This window comes from Aotus nancymaae, unplaced genomic scaffold (genome assembly GCF_030222135.1).
Source record: "Aotus nancymaae isolate 86718 unplaced genomic scaffold, 86718_ANA_hifiasm-v0.15.2.pri h1tg000067l, whole genome shotgun sequence".
Taxonomy (NCBI): Eukaryota; Metazoa; Chordata; class Mammalia; order Primates; family Aotidae; genus Aotus; species Aotus nancymaae.
In genome coordinates, this window is record NW_026988482.1 from 20063422 (window position 1) to 20080442 (window position 17021).

A 17021-nucleotide genomic window follows, 5' to 3' on the forward strand; every position below is an offset into this window, starting at 1 on the left:
GTCTCAAAAAAAAAAAGAAAAAAAAGGAGTGATGGCCATGATCATTACCATTTCTGCAGACGAGGCAGAGCCCCTGAGCCACAGCACCCAGGGGCGGGCAGAATTCTAAGATGTCCTCTAGTGACCCACATCCTTGTAGAATCTCTTCCACTTGAGTGTGGGAGGGATGGAGTATCACTCGCCTGATTAGGCCATGTTGAATGACACCGTTAACTTTAGGAAAGGGAGACTGTCCTGGGTGGGTCTGGCCTAATTAGCTGAACTCTTTCTTAAAAGAGGCTGGGCTTTTCCTGGAGAAAAGGAGTCGAGGTGTGAAAGCAGTTCAACATAAGGGAGAGTCTCTGTAGCTAGTGTTGAAAATGGAAGGGTCCACATGGCAAGGAATGCAGGCGGTCTCTGAAAGCTGAGAGCAGCATCGGTTGAAAGTCAGCAAGGAAAGGGGGACCTCAGACCTACAGCCACAGGAACTGAATTCTGCTATAACCAACATGAGTAGAAGAGTACCACAAGCTCCTCCTGAGAATGTAGCCTGGCCCACATCCTGATCTCAGCCTTTTGAAACCCTGAGCAGAGAACCCAACCATGCTGTATGTACGTTTCTGGACTTTTTTCTTTTTAATTTTCAGACAGAGTTTTGCTCTTGTCACCCAAGCTGGAGTGCAATGGCGTGATCACTGCAACCTCTGCCTCCTGGGTTCAAGCAATTCTCCTGCCTCAGCCTCCCAAGTAGCTGGGATTACAGGCAGGTGTCACCACATCTGGCCAGTTTTTGTTATTTTTAGTAGAGATGGGATTTCACCATGTTGGCCAGGTTTGTCTCGAACTCCTGACCTCAAGTGACCCACCTGTCCTGGCTTCCCAAAGTGCTGGGAATACAGGCGTGAGCCACCACGCCCAGCACGTTTCTGGATCTCTGACCTACAGAACTGTGAACTAACAGGTGTTGTTTTATGATACCAAGTTTCTGGCAATTTGTTATGCAGCAATAGAAAACCAATACAGAACTTTTTTTTTTTTTGAGATGGAGTCTTGCTCTTGTCACCCAGGGTAGAGTGCAGTGGCATGATCTCGGCTCACTGCAGCCTCTGCCTCCCAGGTTCAAGTGATTCTCCTGCCTCAGTCCTCCGAGTAGCTGGGATTACAGGTCCCCACCACCATGCCCGGCTAATTTTTGTATTTTTAGTAGAGATGGGGTTTTGTCATGTTGGCCAGGCTGGTCTCGAACTCCTGATCTCATGATCCACCTGCCTCGGCCTCCCAAAGTGCTGGGATTGCAGGCATGAGTCACTGCTCCCAGCCAAGAACTCTTAACTAGATGGGGTACCAGGTAGGGAAACATGGGGTGGTTTGTAGGACCTGCTGAGCTGCTCAAGGAAAGAAGTTTGGACAAATACAAGGTATTGTTTGGGATGCAGAGCCTCCCGTTCTGAGTTGAATTACCACACGGAAGGTGTTATGTAAGCAAGCCAGCCTTCATGAAAATGTTCTATCAACAAGGATTTACTGTAAAGCTTTAACCTCTAGATGCTGGAAGGTGACAGAAGGGAGGCAAATGAGTGGGTCAGAGACAAGGTGATGATAAGGCCAAGAGAGCTTATGGCTGGTCATCTTACCCAGACCTGTGGGCTGAGCATGAGCCCCAGACAAAAAGCAGAGATCAAAGAGCAATCCAGTGGGGAGGCTGGCTTTAAAATCCAGAATCCAGAAGAGGTAGGCTGTGTAGGTACCGGCCAAGGCGGAAGGCAGGTGGGAGAGGGCGTCTAGGAATGATGGCAATAATTTAGCAGCTGTCATTTGTTCAGCCTCTGCCACGTGCTGGGCACTTTCTAGACATTTTCTTTAGGTAAACTGTTTAAACACACACCGGGAAGATACACAGCTGAGTTTCAAACCCAGGCCTGCCTGATTCCAAGGTCCATGTACCTTCTGCTCCTCTAAGGTCACAAGCTGGGCAGCCTGGGACCAAGTGTTTGCCCTGAACCCCAGCTAGAGAAGAGCGGTGGTGAGAGACACGTTTCAGCGTGTACCATTCAACACCAGCAGCAGAGAGGAGTGCTGGTGTTTTCTGTCCCAAACACCACTGTGACTGTCCACCTTTCCCTTTACACTAGTGAGGAGGCTGCAGTGGCTCCAGAAAATGTTCTGTAGGTAGGAAAGAGGTTAGCAGCTCTCCCTGGTGAGACTCTTTCCCTAGCGTGGTCTCTCCCTTGCCTATAATGTTGCCTCTCAGAGTCCCCCAAACTCTTCCTCATTAATCACAAGCCCTGGGCAATCAATCAGGAACAGCATCTGCTCTTCCTCTATCTCTGGTGTCCTCACCACCTCCGTCACTGGAGGTGACTTTAGATACTCTGGCAGCAATCCATCCTCTGCTTCACCGTGGTCTGAAGGATGACCACCAGCTGACTCACTCCCCGCCCCCGCTCCTTTCTTGCTGCCCTGGAAGGACAGATTGCAGCACCCACCCACGGCAGCCAGGGTGTGAGAGGAAGTGACCATTTGGGATGTCAGCCTCCACTAAGTACCCACTGAGCAAGGGGAGAAACCCATGTTTTTGAGGCCTTAGATCTACTTGTTTCTTAACTGCAAAGCCCCAACCTCTTGATCACTCAGGAGACTTGACTGGGGAGTGGGGCTGTAGTGCCATTCCAGGGGCCAGGGCAGCCAACTGGGAATACATCCCTCAGTTTAAACCTTCTGTTTTAGGGACTAGGGATTAATGCTATTTTTATTGTTGTTGTTTTGTGTCCAGCAATCTTAAAGCAGGGGATGGGAGAGCAAGCCACACAGCCTGAGATGGGAAATAGGTTTCTGAATGAAGCTGTTGCAAATGACCACAAGCCAGGTCAATAATATGATTCCACAGCAAACCAGGCAGCCCGGGATAAACAGATCAGCAACAAAATGCAGCACACTCAGGAGATCTTTGGGGCCAGTCACATGCCTTCCTCACCCAGAGGGCCCAGGGCAGTCTCCAGGAGGTGTTATGTCAATGAAGATGGCCATTACAGACCATTCTCCAAAATGACCAACATCAGAAGTTGGTTACCTTCGGAAGGTGTTACGTCAATGAGGAAGGCCATTATGGAAGATACTGTATCAAGGATGGTCATGGTGGAAGATACATCCACAAGGGTGACTGCAATAAGAGGTATTGACGTGAAAGGTGTTGAGTCAATGAGGACAGCCATTATAAAAGGTGTTCGGCCATCATGATGAAGTTACAGGAACAGGGACAGCCATTATGGAAGGTGTCACATCAACCAGGATGGTCATTACTGGCAACGAGACAGTGTCGACGTTGGCACCAGCCAGTTATCTTAAGATAAATATGCCAAAAATTCAGGTGTATGAGTTGAGGCACCAAGACTGCTGAGATGGGTTTTGAGAAGCCTGGCTCCAAAGCACATTGTGTGTGTGGGTGGAAGAAAGAAACAGATGGTTCTTCCTGAAAGGGAGAGACGCAGTGGGGCAGAGCACTTTCTACATCCCTTCCTTACAGTAGAAGTTGGCCCTGCTGCTAAGAGCTAGTGCCAAGGGAGGAAAAGGAGGCTTGGAACAAAACACAAGCTAGAAAATTTGGAGTAATCAAGAATTTAATCCTCATTAGACTATATTCTGCTTTGCTCTTGTAGGTGGTCTCCAGTTATAAATCAGATACTGACGGATTAACTCTGAATTACATCTTTCCAGATAGTGGGTCGCTTAGCAAGTTGTCATTTCAGAGATGGTGGGAGATGCCATTTTAAATATCAAAGAAAAAAAAAAACACTGTGGGGTTATTGGTAATTAATAACAGAGCTATGCCTCTGCTCCAGGGCCAAACTCAGGGTTTTGTTAATGATGCACCACAGACCTCAGGCATCAGGAGAATATCTCGTCCTCCTCTTTCTCTTGTCTTGCCTACAGAAGTTTTATTGCAACCTTTATTGCAATTCTTATACCTACACCTTTTGCTGTACTGATTACACTGGGAAGTGTCACAAACTCAAATATTGAAAGGCAACATAGGGAAGAGGGTCTTTGTTGAATTAGAGGGTGCAAGCTCTACCAACTACTTTGTCATTTAGGTTTTTTCAAAACATGCAAAACAGAACTAGGCCAAGCCTCCTAGGCCACCAATTTGTAGCCTCCTGGTTTCCGTGTTTGAATCCCTTTCAGATGGTGAGCCCTTGGAGGGCAAGGGATAAGGGCACACAGAGCTAGACGCACAAGGGGCCTCCAATACCTACAGAATGAACAGAATTTGTTACCAAAATGAACTTGGACTGGGCTAGATCTTTTCAAGACCTTTTAAGAATTCAGGGATGTGAAAAACTAAGTTGAGGCACCAAGAATGCTGAGATGGGAGTTTTGAGAAGCCTGGCTCCAAAGCACATTGTGTGGGTGGGTGGGTGGAAGAAAGAAAGCAGATGGTTCTTCCTGAAAGGGAGAGAGACACAGTGGGTCAAAGTACTTTCCTTTTCATGAACCATATTCCTTCCTTACAGTAGGAGCTAGCCCTGCTGCTGAGAGCTATTGCTAAGGAAGGAGGAGGATAGGAACAAAACTCAGCGAGAAAATTTGTGGCAATGAAGCATTAATCCTCGTTCCGCTATATCTGCTTTGTTCTTACAGACGATCTCCAGTTATCAATCAAATAATAAATCAGATTCTCTAGGCCTGCTCGGTGATAGGCCCTAAAAGTAGATGGGGGAAGAAGAAAAAAAAAATCACAAGTTGCTCTTCATGAAAAGCTGTTCCAAGTCGAGCAGGCATTTTTTGGGTCATCAGCGCCTCGATTCCTAGCAACCTAACACTTCTACTCCGTCCCTTCTACACAACCAAATTCTTGCAGAAACTAACTTCAGGCTTTTTTGAAGATGGGGTCTATACTTGAGAAATTCGTTTTAATGCAACAAAACTAGTGAGTGCTATATTCATACCTGGCTTTAAATTGTTTTTATTTTTAAAATATTTTAAAGGCAAAACTACGGTGATAGAAGGCAAATCAGTGGTTGCCAGGGGCTAAGGAGTATGGATTTATTGCAAAGGAATTTGGGGGAACTTTGCAGGATGATGGAAATGTTATACCATGCACTTGACAAGACCCATTGAATTATACCATTGATACTAGTGAGTTTGATGGTATATACACTAAACCTCAACAGAGCTGAAAAATACTTTTACATTTAGATAAATAATACATGAAGTACAAAATAAAGTAAAACAAAATGTAAAAAGTCATTCTCTTACCCTTGAATCTGGTTCTGTTCCCAAAGGCAACCACTATTACCAGTTTTTGTACTCTCTTCCAGAAGTAATCTATGGATACACCTATAATGTGTATTTATATGCCATCCCTATTTCATTTTATTTTGCCAAAAGAGTGCATGCCATACTTGACTGTTCTGATCCTTGTGTTTTTCTCTCCATAATATGCCTTGGGGGTTACTCCACATTAGTTTACAAAGACTTACCTCATTCTTTTAAACAGTTGCCTAACATCCCATTGTTTGGCTGTAGTGTAATTTACCTAGCCTGCTTCTAACCATGAGCATTTGGGTTATATCCCATCTAGGGCAAGGAGGGGAAGATGCCAGTGGGACACACCTTCCCACCAGCATTCCAGGTTCCTGCCTGGAACTTGAGTTGTATTCCTGGCAGAGGCAGAGGCCAGTGAGGCTAGAAGAAGTTATGTTGGCTGGGTTTTGTGGTTCATGCCTATAATCCCAGCACTTTGGGAGCCAAGGCAGGTGGATCACTTGAGGTTGGGAGTTCAAAACCAGCTTGACCAATGTGGAGAAACCTTGTCTTTACTAAAAATACAAAATTGCCAGGTGTGGTGGCACATGCCTGTAATTCCATCTACTCTGAGACTGAGGCAGGAGAATCACTTGAACCCTGGAGGTGGAGGTAGCGGTGAGCCGAGATTGCACCATTGCACTCCAGCCTGGGCAACAAGAGCAAAACTCTGTCTCAAAAACAAAAAAGTTATATGGAGGGTTTGGCACCATTCTGATTGTGGTGGGCTTCTCCAAGACAACCCAAGCACTGTTTACAACTTGAAAAATGTCTTCTAGGCCAGGCGCGGTGGCTCATGCCTATAATCCTAACACTTTGGGAGGCCAAGGTGGACAGATCACCTGAGATCAGGAGTTTGAGACCAGCCTGGTCAACATGGTGAAACCCCATCTCTACTAAAAAAACAAAAAAATTAGCTGGGCATGGTGGCACACGCTTGTAATCCCAGCTACCCAGGAGGCGGAGGCAGGAGAATTGCTGGAACCTGGGAAGCGGAGGCTGCAGTGAGTTGAGATTATGCCACTGCACTCCAGCCTGGGTGACAGAGTGAGACTCTGTCTCAAAGGAAAAAATAAAAAAGAAAAGCAAAGGAAAAGAAAAATATTTTCTATGCTCTGTGAAGATAAGAACTTGGCCCTGACAGATATAGCCCAAGGTTGAAGTGCCTGATAAGATTGTCAGAAACTTCCAAGCCAGTTCCAGAGTAATCCTCCATCTCTCAGCACAGATTAAAGGCCAGGGCCCTGCCAGGTTTCCCTCCATGGAGCTCTAGCTCTGGTTTCACAGACGGGCACACTCCAGCCCAGTCTTGGCTAATAACACCTGGTCACGAAGATAGTTGCAATCCCCAGGCGACCACTGGGGTGTTTCCACCCCCATCTCAAGTGTAATTGGGCATGACGCTAAGTTGTCATAAAACTGGACCAGTCAGTTCCTTGGCTAACAGGAAATTCATGTGTCTGCAGGCACTTGCTCACAAAAGTTTTCAAAAACTTGTTCTAGTGTCTTTTAGAACAACTTCATACAGCTTTTCACTGAGCAGCTTCACTTCTAGGAATTTCTTCCACAGGTATCCTTATATGAGCCCAAAGTCGACTGCACTGGGATAGTAACCCAAGCATAGTGTGTAGGAAGCAAGAGTCTGAAACAACCTTAATGTCTCCTGCTAGAGATCTGGTTATACAGACTACGAGAGCCTATAATTTTGGTCTAGGTTTTCTGCCTATTGAATAACAAAATGTTCTTCTTGGGCCTGATTCAAATAATCAAACTGTCTTAGTTTGTTTTGTGTTGCTATAAAGGAATGCCTAAGGCTGGGTAATTGATAAAGAAAAGAGGTTTGGCTGGGCCCGGTGGCTCACAGCTATAATCCTGGCACTTTGGGAGGCTGAGGCTGAGTTGGGTGGATCACCTGAAGTCAAGAGTTTGATACCAGCCTGGAAAACATGTTGAAACCCTGTCTCTACTAAAACTACAAACATTAGCCAGGTTAAGTGGCAGGCGCCTGTAATCCCAGCTACTCAGGAGACTGAGGCAGGAGAATCGCTTGTACACAGGAGGCGGTGATTGCAGTGAGCTGAGATCATGCCACTGTACTCCAGCCTGGGCAACAGAACAAAAACTTTGTCTCAAAATAAAAAAAGAAAAGAAAAGAGGTTTATTTAGCTCATGGTTCTGCTAAAAGGTTCAAGACTGAGCATCTGATGAGGGCCTCAGGCTGCTTCCACTTATGGCAGAAGGCAAAGGGGAGCTGTTGTGCAGAGATGACATAGCGAAAGAAGCAGCAAGGGCAGGGGGTTCCTGATGGGCTCTTTTTAACAACCAGCTGTCTTGGAAACTAACAGAGTTAAGAACCCACTCACCCCAGAGGGATCCACCCCTATGACCCAACACTTCCCATTAGGCCCCACCTCCAGCACCGGGGATCAAATTTCAACATGAGATTTGGAGGAAACAATCATCCAGACTGTAGCGCAAACTCACGACAGTTCTCACTAACTAAGGAATTTGTTCTAGGCCAGACTAGTGCACACATCATTTCATTCAGGCCTCCAGCCAGCCTCAGGGTGCTGCTGTCCCTACAGGTTGAGCAACTTGCCCAGCTCACCTGGTTAATAAGCGGTGGAGTCAGGATTTGAACCAAGCATTGACCAACTCCAAAGCCTGTCTGAGTGAGGCTGTCTCCAAAAAGCCGGAAAGGCAACTCTGAGCCCATGAGGTCTTTGGCTCCAGTCGTTCCATTTCTCTGCCCTCCTCCCTCCACCAGTTTCCAGCTGGGAAGCTGAGCCCTTTGGGATGTGCAGTCTGAGGACATGGGGAATGCAGCAGTGAGCAAGAACTCAGAAGCAGTGACCCAGAGAGCCTGGTGTTTGTATCCTTGGAGGTGGCCTAGGATGCAACTCCGGCGAGACTTGTCCACAGGGCAGTTGACGTGAAGACATCCCATCGACACAGGCTGGACCCTCCTGACACTGTCCCTGGTCAGACTCCAGAAAAGCACAGCTTCCAGTATGAGCAGTAGCAGATAATAACTCATCCCACCATGTTGTTTGGTTCTTGGTGTGATGTGTGCCTCTCCACTATGGCTGGTGGCCACTCTGTGTAGGAGTCGAGTGTTTACCTGGGTCCAAGAGATGCCATGAGTCCTTCAAACTCAGGAGGGGCTTCATCTTACCACCTCCACATTCTCTGTGATGTCCCAGAAACTGCTTGCCTGCTCTAAGTTGTTCTTGGGGTTAAACATTGTTTTAGCCAAACGTCCTTGTTTGAGATGGCCAGACGTTCTTGCCTTCAGGTCAGTAACAGAAGATAAGGCGTCTGTTTGGATGCATACGGCATGTGCCTGGATGTACACCATTCTAGCTCAGCTCCCAGCTGGACCACACGTCATCAAGAATTGCAGAAGCCCTCTCATGGCTCCAGTGGTTTTGTGACATGGCAGATGCCAAGGAAGTAGGCAGACCCAAAATAAAGACAACAGCCTGACTTCAACTCTATACAATCTTTGGACTGAGGGAGTTGATAAAACTCATTTCTGGAGGCTGTATTTACCCATGCAAAGGCAGCAGATTGTCACCTCATACATTTTTGCATTTGGCATATTTCACCCAGAACCTTTGATCTTCTGTCTTTGAGGGTAGGATCATTTGTACTTCATTTACAACTTAAAGTTACTGCCATCTGTGCTCAGCGAACCGTTTTAATTTTCTTTTTCAAGAGATTCCCAAATTTATTATTTGAGAATATTCACACCTTGAGGGGAGGCATTTACTGGCCTTGCAGTCCTATTACCGAGCTGGGTTCTGGAGTCATACTCCCGGGGCTGCCAGCTCAGCATCGTTACATACCAGCTAGGGTGCCCTGGCAAGTCACGTCACCTCTCCGTGCTTACTAACAGGAGGTTAGTAGGAGTACTTGCTTGAGGATGGAGAGCTAAATGACATGCAGACCAACTCAAGGCCACTTCCCTCATTTACATTCTCTCAGGAGAAAATCGCTTCATTTTTATCATAGAACACTGTAGAACTTATGTTTCATCTATCAAAGTTATTTTTGGCCGATGTCTATTTCAGAAATATGTATGTTTACATCTCCAACCTCAACACATTTTAAACAAAATTATGTTCAGAAAGTCTTGACTTCTATTCCAAATACAATAGGATCAAGAATGTCAGGATCCGGCTGGGCACAGTGGCTCACACCTATAATCCCAGCACTTTCGGAGAGCGAGGCAGGTGGATTGCTTGAGGCCAGGAGTTTGAGGCCAGCCTGGCCAACATGGTGAAATCCCACCTCCACTAAAAATACAAAAATTAGCTGCTCATGGTGGGGCACACCTGTAATCTCAGCTACTTGAGAGACTGAGGCATGAGAATCACTTGAACCCACGAAGTGGAGGTTGAAGTGAGCTGAGATGATGTCACTGCACTCCAGCCTAGGTGACAGAGTGAGACTCCATCTCAAAAAAAAAAAAAAAAAAAAGAATGTCAGGATCAAGTATCAACAAAGGGAGGTGCCCTGTGCTACTGCACACAAAGCACCTGTTTGCAAACAACCAAGTACATGGTTTGGTGGTCCTCAAGTGATGTCTTGTGCACTTTATGCTTAACGGGATTGGTTAATTATGTAAGGGTATCTTCCTGTGTTTCATCACGCTTTCAGAAACTGTTAGAGATTTTGCATCGCTGTGCAGTGGGTTGCTATAATTTTTCCCACATGAAATAATGAGATGTATGGTGTTGCTTAGTGTTTTCATGCAGAATGTCTGTTTTTCAGGAATAGATTACTGATGTTAATCAGAATATGCCTATGTGCAAAACCCTCAGAGGAGTGGCAGGCACAGCAAATGCTCAATGTGTTGGCTGTTACAAGTAGCAGTAGTAGTTCATACTTTTAAGAACTGATGGACCAGATACAAACCCAAGGCTATAAAGAGGTGAGGGAAGGAATTGGCGCTCCTTACCTGGTGGTCTAGAATGCTGCCAGCTGCCTGGGAAATGATGGGCAAATTACAAGGTTGTGGGAAGTGGTTTGAAATAATTTGATTGAGGCATAATTTTTATAATTTAGAATGATAATTAAGGGATATAAACTTTTCTTCTTTTTTGAGACAAAGTCTTGCTCTGTTGCCCAGGCTGGGGTGCAGTGGCATGATCTCGGCTTACTGCAACCTCTGTCCCCTGTGTTCAAGTGATTCTCATGCCTCAGTGTCCCACGTAGCTGGGATTACAGGTGTGCACCACCACGTCCGGCTAATTTTTGTATTTTTTAGTACACACGTTGTTTCACCATGTTGGCCAGCCTGGTCTTGAACTCCTAACCTCAGGTGATCTGACCCCCCTCAGCTTCCCAAAGTGTTGGGATTACAGGCGTGAGCCACCACGCCCGGCTAGATATAAACTTTCTTAACCACCCAGGCAGAGAACCCTGGCCACAGGTCCCCCACATCAGTAGTCTTATAATCCCCTACTGTCCCACCCACCCTGACCTCAATCAGGGGTCTCTCTGACCAGCAGACTCTTCTCCCTACCCACTTCCCACCTCACCCTGTGCCATCCAAACCCAGGTCAGCACCGCTAGACAAAAATTCAGGTGAGGCTTGTGTTACAAGCCAAGGGACCCAGTTCTGTTTTCTTTTGGCAAAAAAAAAAAAAACCACTGGTGAGCTATTAGTAACATCTAGCTAGGGTGGTGTTTCTGAGACTCTTGAGAATCTACTAACACTGTCCAGATCCTATTTGCCAAATTGGAGAGAGGAAAATGCTTCTTCCATAGATGCTGGTAAAGCAACAATGAGGAGAGCCTGGGAGAATGTGAGAAACAGGCACTCACACATCGATGGCTGGGAAGCACACCAGGACAGGCTATCCACAGGCAACACGGAAGTACTCATCCAAAGTCCTAAGAACCTCTCTACTCTTCATCCCAGCAGCGCTGCTTCCAGAACTGTAGCTCGACAAAATAAGAGTGTGCAGAGCAGCACAGCCAAAGAGCACATTCTCAGATATATCAAAATGGGATAATCCAGTTCATACTATTTTATAACCTCCTCAACATGATGATAATGGTTCACCCCTTCGTGTCATTTTCTAATCTGTGCTACGTAATTTCAAGTGCCTTTTCGCTGAATAAGACCTATTAAAATTGATACAAGTAACATTGTTGGACATGTTCTATTTTTAATAGGAAAAACTGGAAGCAACCTAAATGTCCAACAATTGGGGACTGGTTAAAGCCGTACAATGGGATGCTCCCAGTTTTGGTTTGTGTACATGAGCGTGCATGCGCACTCAATGAGGAGTCTGCATCGAAGTGAACAAGGCAGTTTGCTCATAGATAATTTTTTGCCATTTTGGTTATATTTATTGCCACTTTTTCTACAATAAGCATATGCTACTTAAAACATCTTAATTATTAACTTCCTTCACCCACATTGATAGCCAGGGAGAATGCCCAGAAGAGTGTGTGTGCGTACATGCAAGGTGTGCAACCATCACAGATGAAATGGCACCATCTGAGGTGAGCCCTGGGGCTAACATGTCTGACTCCATGTCATGCCAATCTGTGGGGATGTGGAGGAGGAGTTGGGGAGGCTCATCAGCCCTGTCAGTTACACATTCCAGACAACAACCAGTAGTTCCTCATTTGAATCGGAAATATAATAAACACCCACACTCACCCAGGATGTGTAAACACATCACTGGATCTGTCTACTCACATTTTTGACAAGAAACAGTGGTGGCAAGATTGGGGTCATTGACCTGGATTCTGGTATCTGAGTGGTTCTTAGAAAGCAACCGTATTGAGGTTTTCAAAAGGCCGTAATCCCAAAGCAACCAGTGTTTCACTCCCAGAAATGGGGGAGTTGGTGGGGATACCTAAGTCACACCAAGACACAAACTTTCCTTTACTCTTCAGCTCTGCAGTGACACCAAGTTCATTTTTACTCTGCTGAGTATTTCCTTGTTAAGAGACTTCCCGGATTTATAAAACAAATCCGCTCTGCCAGGACTCTGGCTTTCTCTATCCTTTCAAGACAGACTCCAGGAATTTCTCAAAGGCCTAGGCCAGTTAGATCCTCAAGACTACAGGCAACTGCTCCAACCACAAAAGCTCTCAATTGAGCCTGATGTGGCCTCAAAGGGCCAGTTCCTGAGACCATAGGGAGGAACTTAAGAAAGTGAAAGGGAAAAGTCCTAGGCTTCTACGTATTTATATGTATATATTGAACCACGAGACAGGGCTCAGCCAGTCAAGCACTTCCTGGAAGGGACTCCATTGGAGCTACTCATGACCAAAATGGCAGCCTCCCCAGATCACAGGGAGAAATGAGACCAGGAACAGAGGCTCTCATTATTAGCAACGCCTTGACTTACACCCTATTCTACTGGAGGAGTTCTCTACTGTTATCACAGAAAGCCAAAAATATCTCAAACAATTCCCAGAGTTTCAATACAGCTCCAAAATTTGTAGGCACACATTTTTCTCAGCACACATTTACACATATTTTCATTCCTTTTTATTCTTACACTATTTTTTATTCAAAGAGAATCTTGAAAATTCAGTCCTAAGAAATTATAGTAAAAATTCATTGGCCAGGCACAGTGGCTCACACCTGCAATCCCAGCACTTTGGGAGGCTCAAGTGGGAGGATCACATGAGCTCAGGAGTTCGAGATCAGCTGAGTAACATAGTGAGACCCTGTCTCTAATATATATATATATAATTCATCTAATATATATATATATAATTCATCATATATATAAAATTCATCATATATATGTATAAAATTCATGCTGTGGTTTAAATGAGGTTTTAAATTTTCTATAATGCAGCAATATGTCACCTGATGTTGAAGAATGAACAAGAAAGCATTCCTGGAGCTTATATTGATATTTTACAAGCTCCTGTCTTATATTTGTAATGATGGCAGTCACCAGGACGCCCAAGTTCAACCTCACCTGCGTCCTTTATTCCTTAATCTAATTTACCCACTTCAAACACAAACCCACCTTAAATGCAGCAAAGGGAGTCAAACCCGCACGGCTTCTTGGAGCACTCTATTTAAAAAACACAAAACCTGTACTAATCTCGCGAAACCTGTACTAGCCTCACGTCAAGTTCTTACATGAAGAAACCAGGTTATTTACTATGTTCTATACTTCCAGGGCCCACAGAGCATTTCCTGGCTGGCACAGGTCGCTGGGACGTGACGGTCCCTTCCCCCAACCGGAACAACTCAAAATTTACACACATCCCTGGAACAACAGCCTCCTGCCGTTGTCCACTGCCCACAAGCGCGAGGGGCGCGGGAGTGTCCAGCCTCCGTGGCGGCGCAAATGCCTGGCAGCTTTCTCTGGGACGCCTAAAAGAAATCTGGGCGCTTTCACTTTCGCATTAATGTTCTTCAACTTTAGGAGATGGGGAAGGCAGCGCGCGGACGGGAAAAGGGGGATCTCGTGGGAAATTCGGACTTGAAAGCACTTTTCTTGCACCTTCTCCCTGGACCAGGCGAGGAGGTAGAGGGCAAGCCTGGAGAGAAAAGATCTCTTCCACACCCTGCCTGAGTGTCCTCAAGAACCCCAGCAAAGACCCCAGGGCGCACGGCGAGCCATGTTGGACCTGTCGCCTGGGCTCGGCTCCGGGGCGCTGCTTTTTCCGCCTTCTCGGCCAGCACCGGGCTTATCCTCCAGGACCAGGAGGCTCCCGGATCGGGGACATGCTCACGTGCCGAGGGCAAAGTTGATTCCAGGAGGGAAAGGCTAACGCGCCCGACGCGGCCCGCGCAGAAGCCGGACAGTCCCTGGGACCCGGAGCCACCTGCGCGTTTTGACTTCGCCGCCCCCGCCCTCTCCGCACCCTCGCACCCTCGCACCCTCGCACCCTGCGTCCCTCCGCCGCATCCCCGCCCGGACTCGGCTGGCTAGCTGGCTAGCTCACCACTCCGCGCCACCCACGTCCATAGCCCGGCACTCACCTGCCCCGCGCGGCAGGCGCGCCGCACCCAGCAGCAGGACCCCTAGCAGTGCGATCGTGACCCCGCAGTTCAGGCCGGCCATGGCTTCGGGACGCCTCGGCCTCGGTGGGGAAAGCGACTGTGACCGGTGGCTCGGAGCGGCGGCCGCAGGCGCCCAAGCCCGGCGCAGCTGCGCTCCGCCCCGGCTCGCTCACCTGCGCGCGGGCGGACGGGCCAGACCCCGCCCTGCTCAGCAGGAGCGCGAGCTGACCTGGCGAGTCCCTCCTCACTCTCCTCCTCCTCTTCCTGCCTCAGCCACCGCCTCTCTAGCCCAGAGTGCAGGGATCCTGGGGTCGGGTTGCTGGGTCCCCTCTACTCCCCATTGTGGCGTTGCGGCGGACTTGTCCCTATCTTTCCCGGCTTAATCCTCCTTCCCAAGTCTGAGAATGATCAGGTCTCTTTGTCCAGAGTCACGAAGGTCGCCCATAAAGGAAGCCAGTCTACCTTCCCTTTTCTGTCCAGGAGACAAAGGCGCCTTGTTTTGGCGGAGAATCATATTTGGGGGCCACCCAAGCTCTCGATCCTCTGCTACCTGACTTGGCCAGAGGTCTGCTGGACTTTAAAGCCGGTGGTGCTACAGCTACTGTTTGCAGGAGAGTGAGCCTGCAGTCTACTCCACACAGATCACCTGCAGTATTTCCAGACAGATAACCTGGGTCCCCAGGGTAGCTAGTAAATTAGAGGCAGATCCACCCCTTTGTTGAATTGTGAGTAGAGTCGTATGTGTCCCTTCACTGAGCTGTGGATGGAGTAGTATGTACCCTTCTCGAGTTGTATTATAAATGGAGTAGTGTGTGCAGTGTGGGTGTGAAGCGTTCAGGTCAAACGTTGGGCTGTCAAATGAATGGAAAATGAATGACCCTGGACTCCTTTTCCTCCTCCCAGCAGCAGGAGTGCCACCTGTCTGTCTTCAGAGGCCCTGTGGGTTCTCCTTCCACCCTACATGGCATACACCAAGCCCAGGCCACAAGGAGAGATTGTGGATGGTTCAGGGTTTCTTAGCTGGCAGACCAGCGTTCTGCCAAAATGACTCCCTGGGACTACTTGTGTTCATGGGTAGCCAGAAGCTGGGCCAGGGTCACCCAGAGCAACCTGGGAGGCTTGGGACAGGAACCAAAACATATGCCACAGCCTCCATTTACACTCTAGTCCCAAAGACACAAACTTTCCTTTACTCTTCTGCTTAATTCTTGGGGGGGCAGGGACTGAGCCTCTCCAGGCTTCCCCAATCATTGTTGTGAATAGGGGTGGGAAATCATCTCCTAAGAGCTTCACGCCTTCCTTCTCCGTGTCCTTAATCGTGAGAATAGAGCTAGCTCTGCCCTCTGGAAGCCCACAGTCCATCAAGGGAGGCAGAACTTGGAACCCGACCCTGCCCACACCCCCACTTCTGGGAGGGCCTGTAGTGTGAGCCAGAGGGGACCTTAGATTATCTTCTAGTCCGCTGCTGTCCTCGTGCAGACAGACAGGAAAACTGAGAACTACAGGGAAGGGAGAGGATGAGAAATGGAGGGACGCTCTTGGTTCTCCCCACTGAATAAAGGACAAATTCACCAAGAGAAATAAATCTTGACAAAAGTCTAAACACTCCTTAAACATATTTATGCTGATCAGGAGGGTGAAAGCAGATTTGTCTTTTCTCCTAATTCTAAGCAGGCATATATACCCCAGCATCTTTTCCTAGCATCTGTAACACCATTTTTCCCACATAGATTAACAACCATCACAGTACTAGAATGGCAGTGTACTGAATGCAAAATATCAGAAATGTTGCTTGACAAGTTAAGCCTAAGGAGCAAGTTATTTCATTACTATTTTTTCTCTCCAAAGTTTGCTTAACCGTCTTTCTTAGGATAGTCGACACCAGCTACCTGAAAATGGAATAAGAGTCACTAATTCCCAAACAGGCAGTGTTAGTGATGGTTCCAGAAAGTAGCAGCCAAGAGGAAGAAGTAAGAAAAGTAGGGAGGCGCTTCAGCATCCTTTGTGTGACAGCCCAACTGTATAACTGAAGTAAAGATGTCCTGACATACTGTCCTGGTCCTCCCAGTGGGTGTGAAAAAGCATTGCCAAGGATGGACATGTTTGTCTTTACAAACATGGCTGAAGGGAAGGAGTAAATTTTAAAAGGTTATTTCTGAACTGGAAAGCAATGTAGGTAACTATAATCTAGTGCTAGAGAAAAATGACAGATTGAAAGGTGAGTTTTCACCGAGTGTCGTGGCTCATGCTTGTAAACCCAGCACAAGGGAGGCCAAGGTAGGTGAATAACATGAGGTCACGAGTTTAAGACAATCTTAGCCAACATGGTGAAACCCCGCCTCTACTAAAAATACAAAAATTAGCCAGGCCTGGTGACAGGCGCCTGTAGTCCCAGCTACTCCGGAGGCTGAAACAGGAGAATCACTCGAACCCGGGAGGCGGAGGTTACAGTGAGCCAAGATTGCACCATTGCAGTCCAGCCTGGATGACAGAGTGAGACTCTACCTCAAAAAAAAAAAGGAAGATGAGTCTTAAAACAGACTGTCCCATCTAATTTTGACCTCTTCTGAAACCCTGCAAAGGCCACAAAACAGGAATTAAAAGAAAAATACATAAGCCCATAAAGGTGGGGAGAACAGAGAGAAGACAACCGCAAAATCACCCCGTAGACTTGCAGCTGCCTTAGGAGCCTAGAGATGGCAGAACCCTAAGCCAGTAGTGGGGAAATTGAAAATAACAT

The 17021-nt window shown here is 47.2% G+C and overlaps 1 protein-coding gene across 2 annotated transcripts in view; it reads right to left on the reverse strand.

Moving 5' to 3' along the window:
- Window positions 1-14442, reverse strand: part of CDCP1 (CUB domain containing protein 1) — a 62778-nt gene extending 48336 nt beyond the window's left edge. Inside the window, exon 1 of one of the 2 annotated variants that reach the window (XM_012470766.2) lies at window positions 14261-14442. In XM_012470766.2, the coding sequence (XP_012326189.2) occupies window positions 14261-14342 (82 nt within the window). In that variant the 5' untranslated portion in view covers window positions 14343-14442. Of the gene's footprint in view, window positions 1-13295; window positions 13384-14260 lie in introns of those variants that run through there. The other variant, XM_064366993.1, reaches the window with a different exon arrangement.
- Between the last annotated feature and the right edge of the window lie 2579 nt (window positions 14443-17021).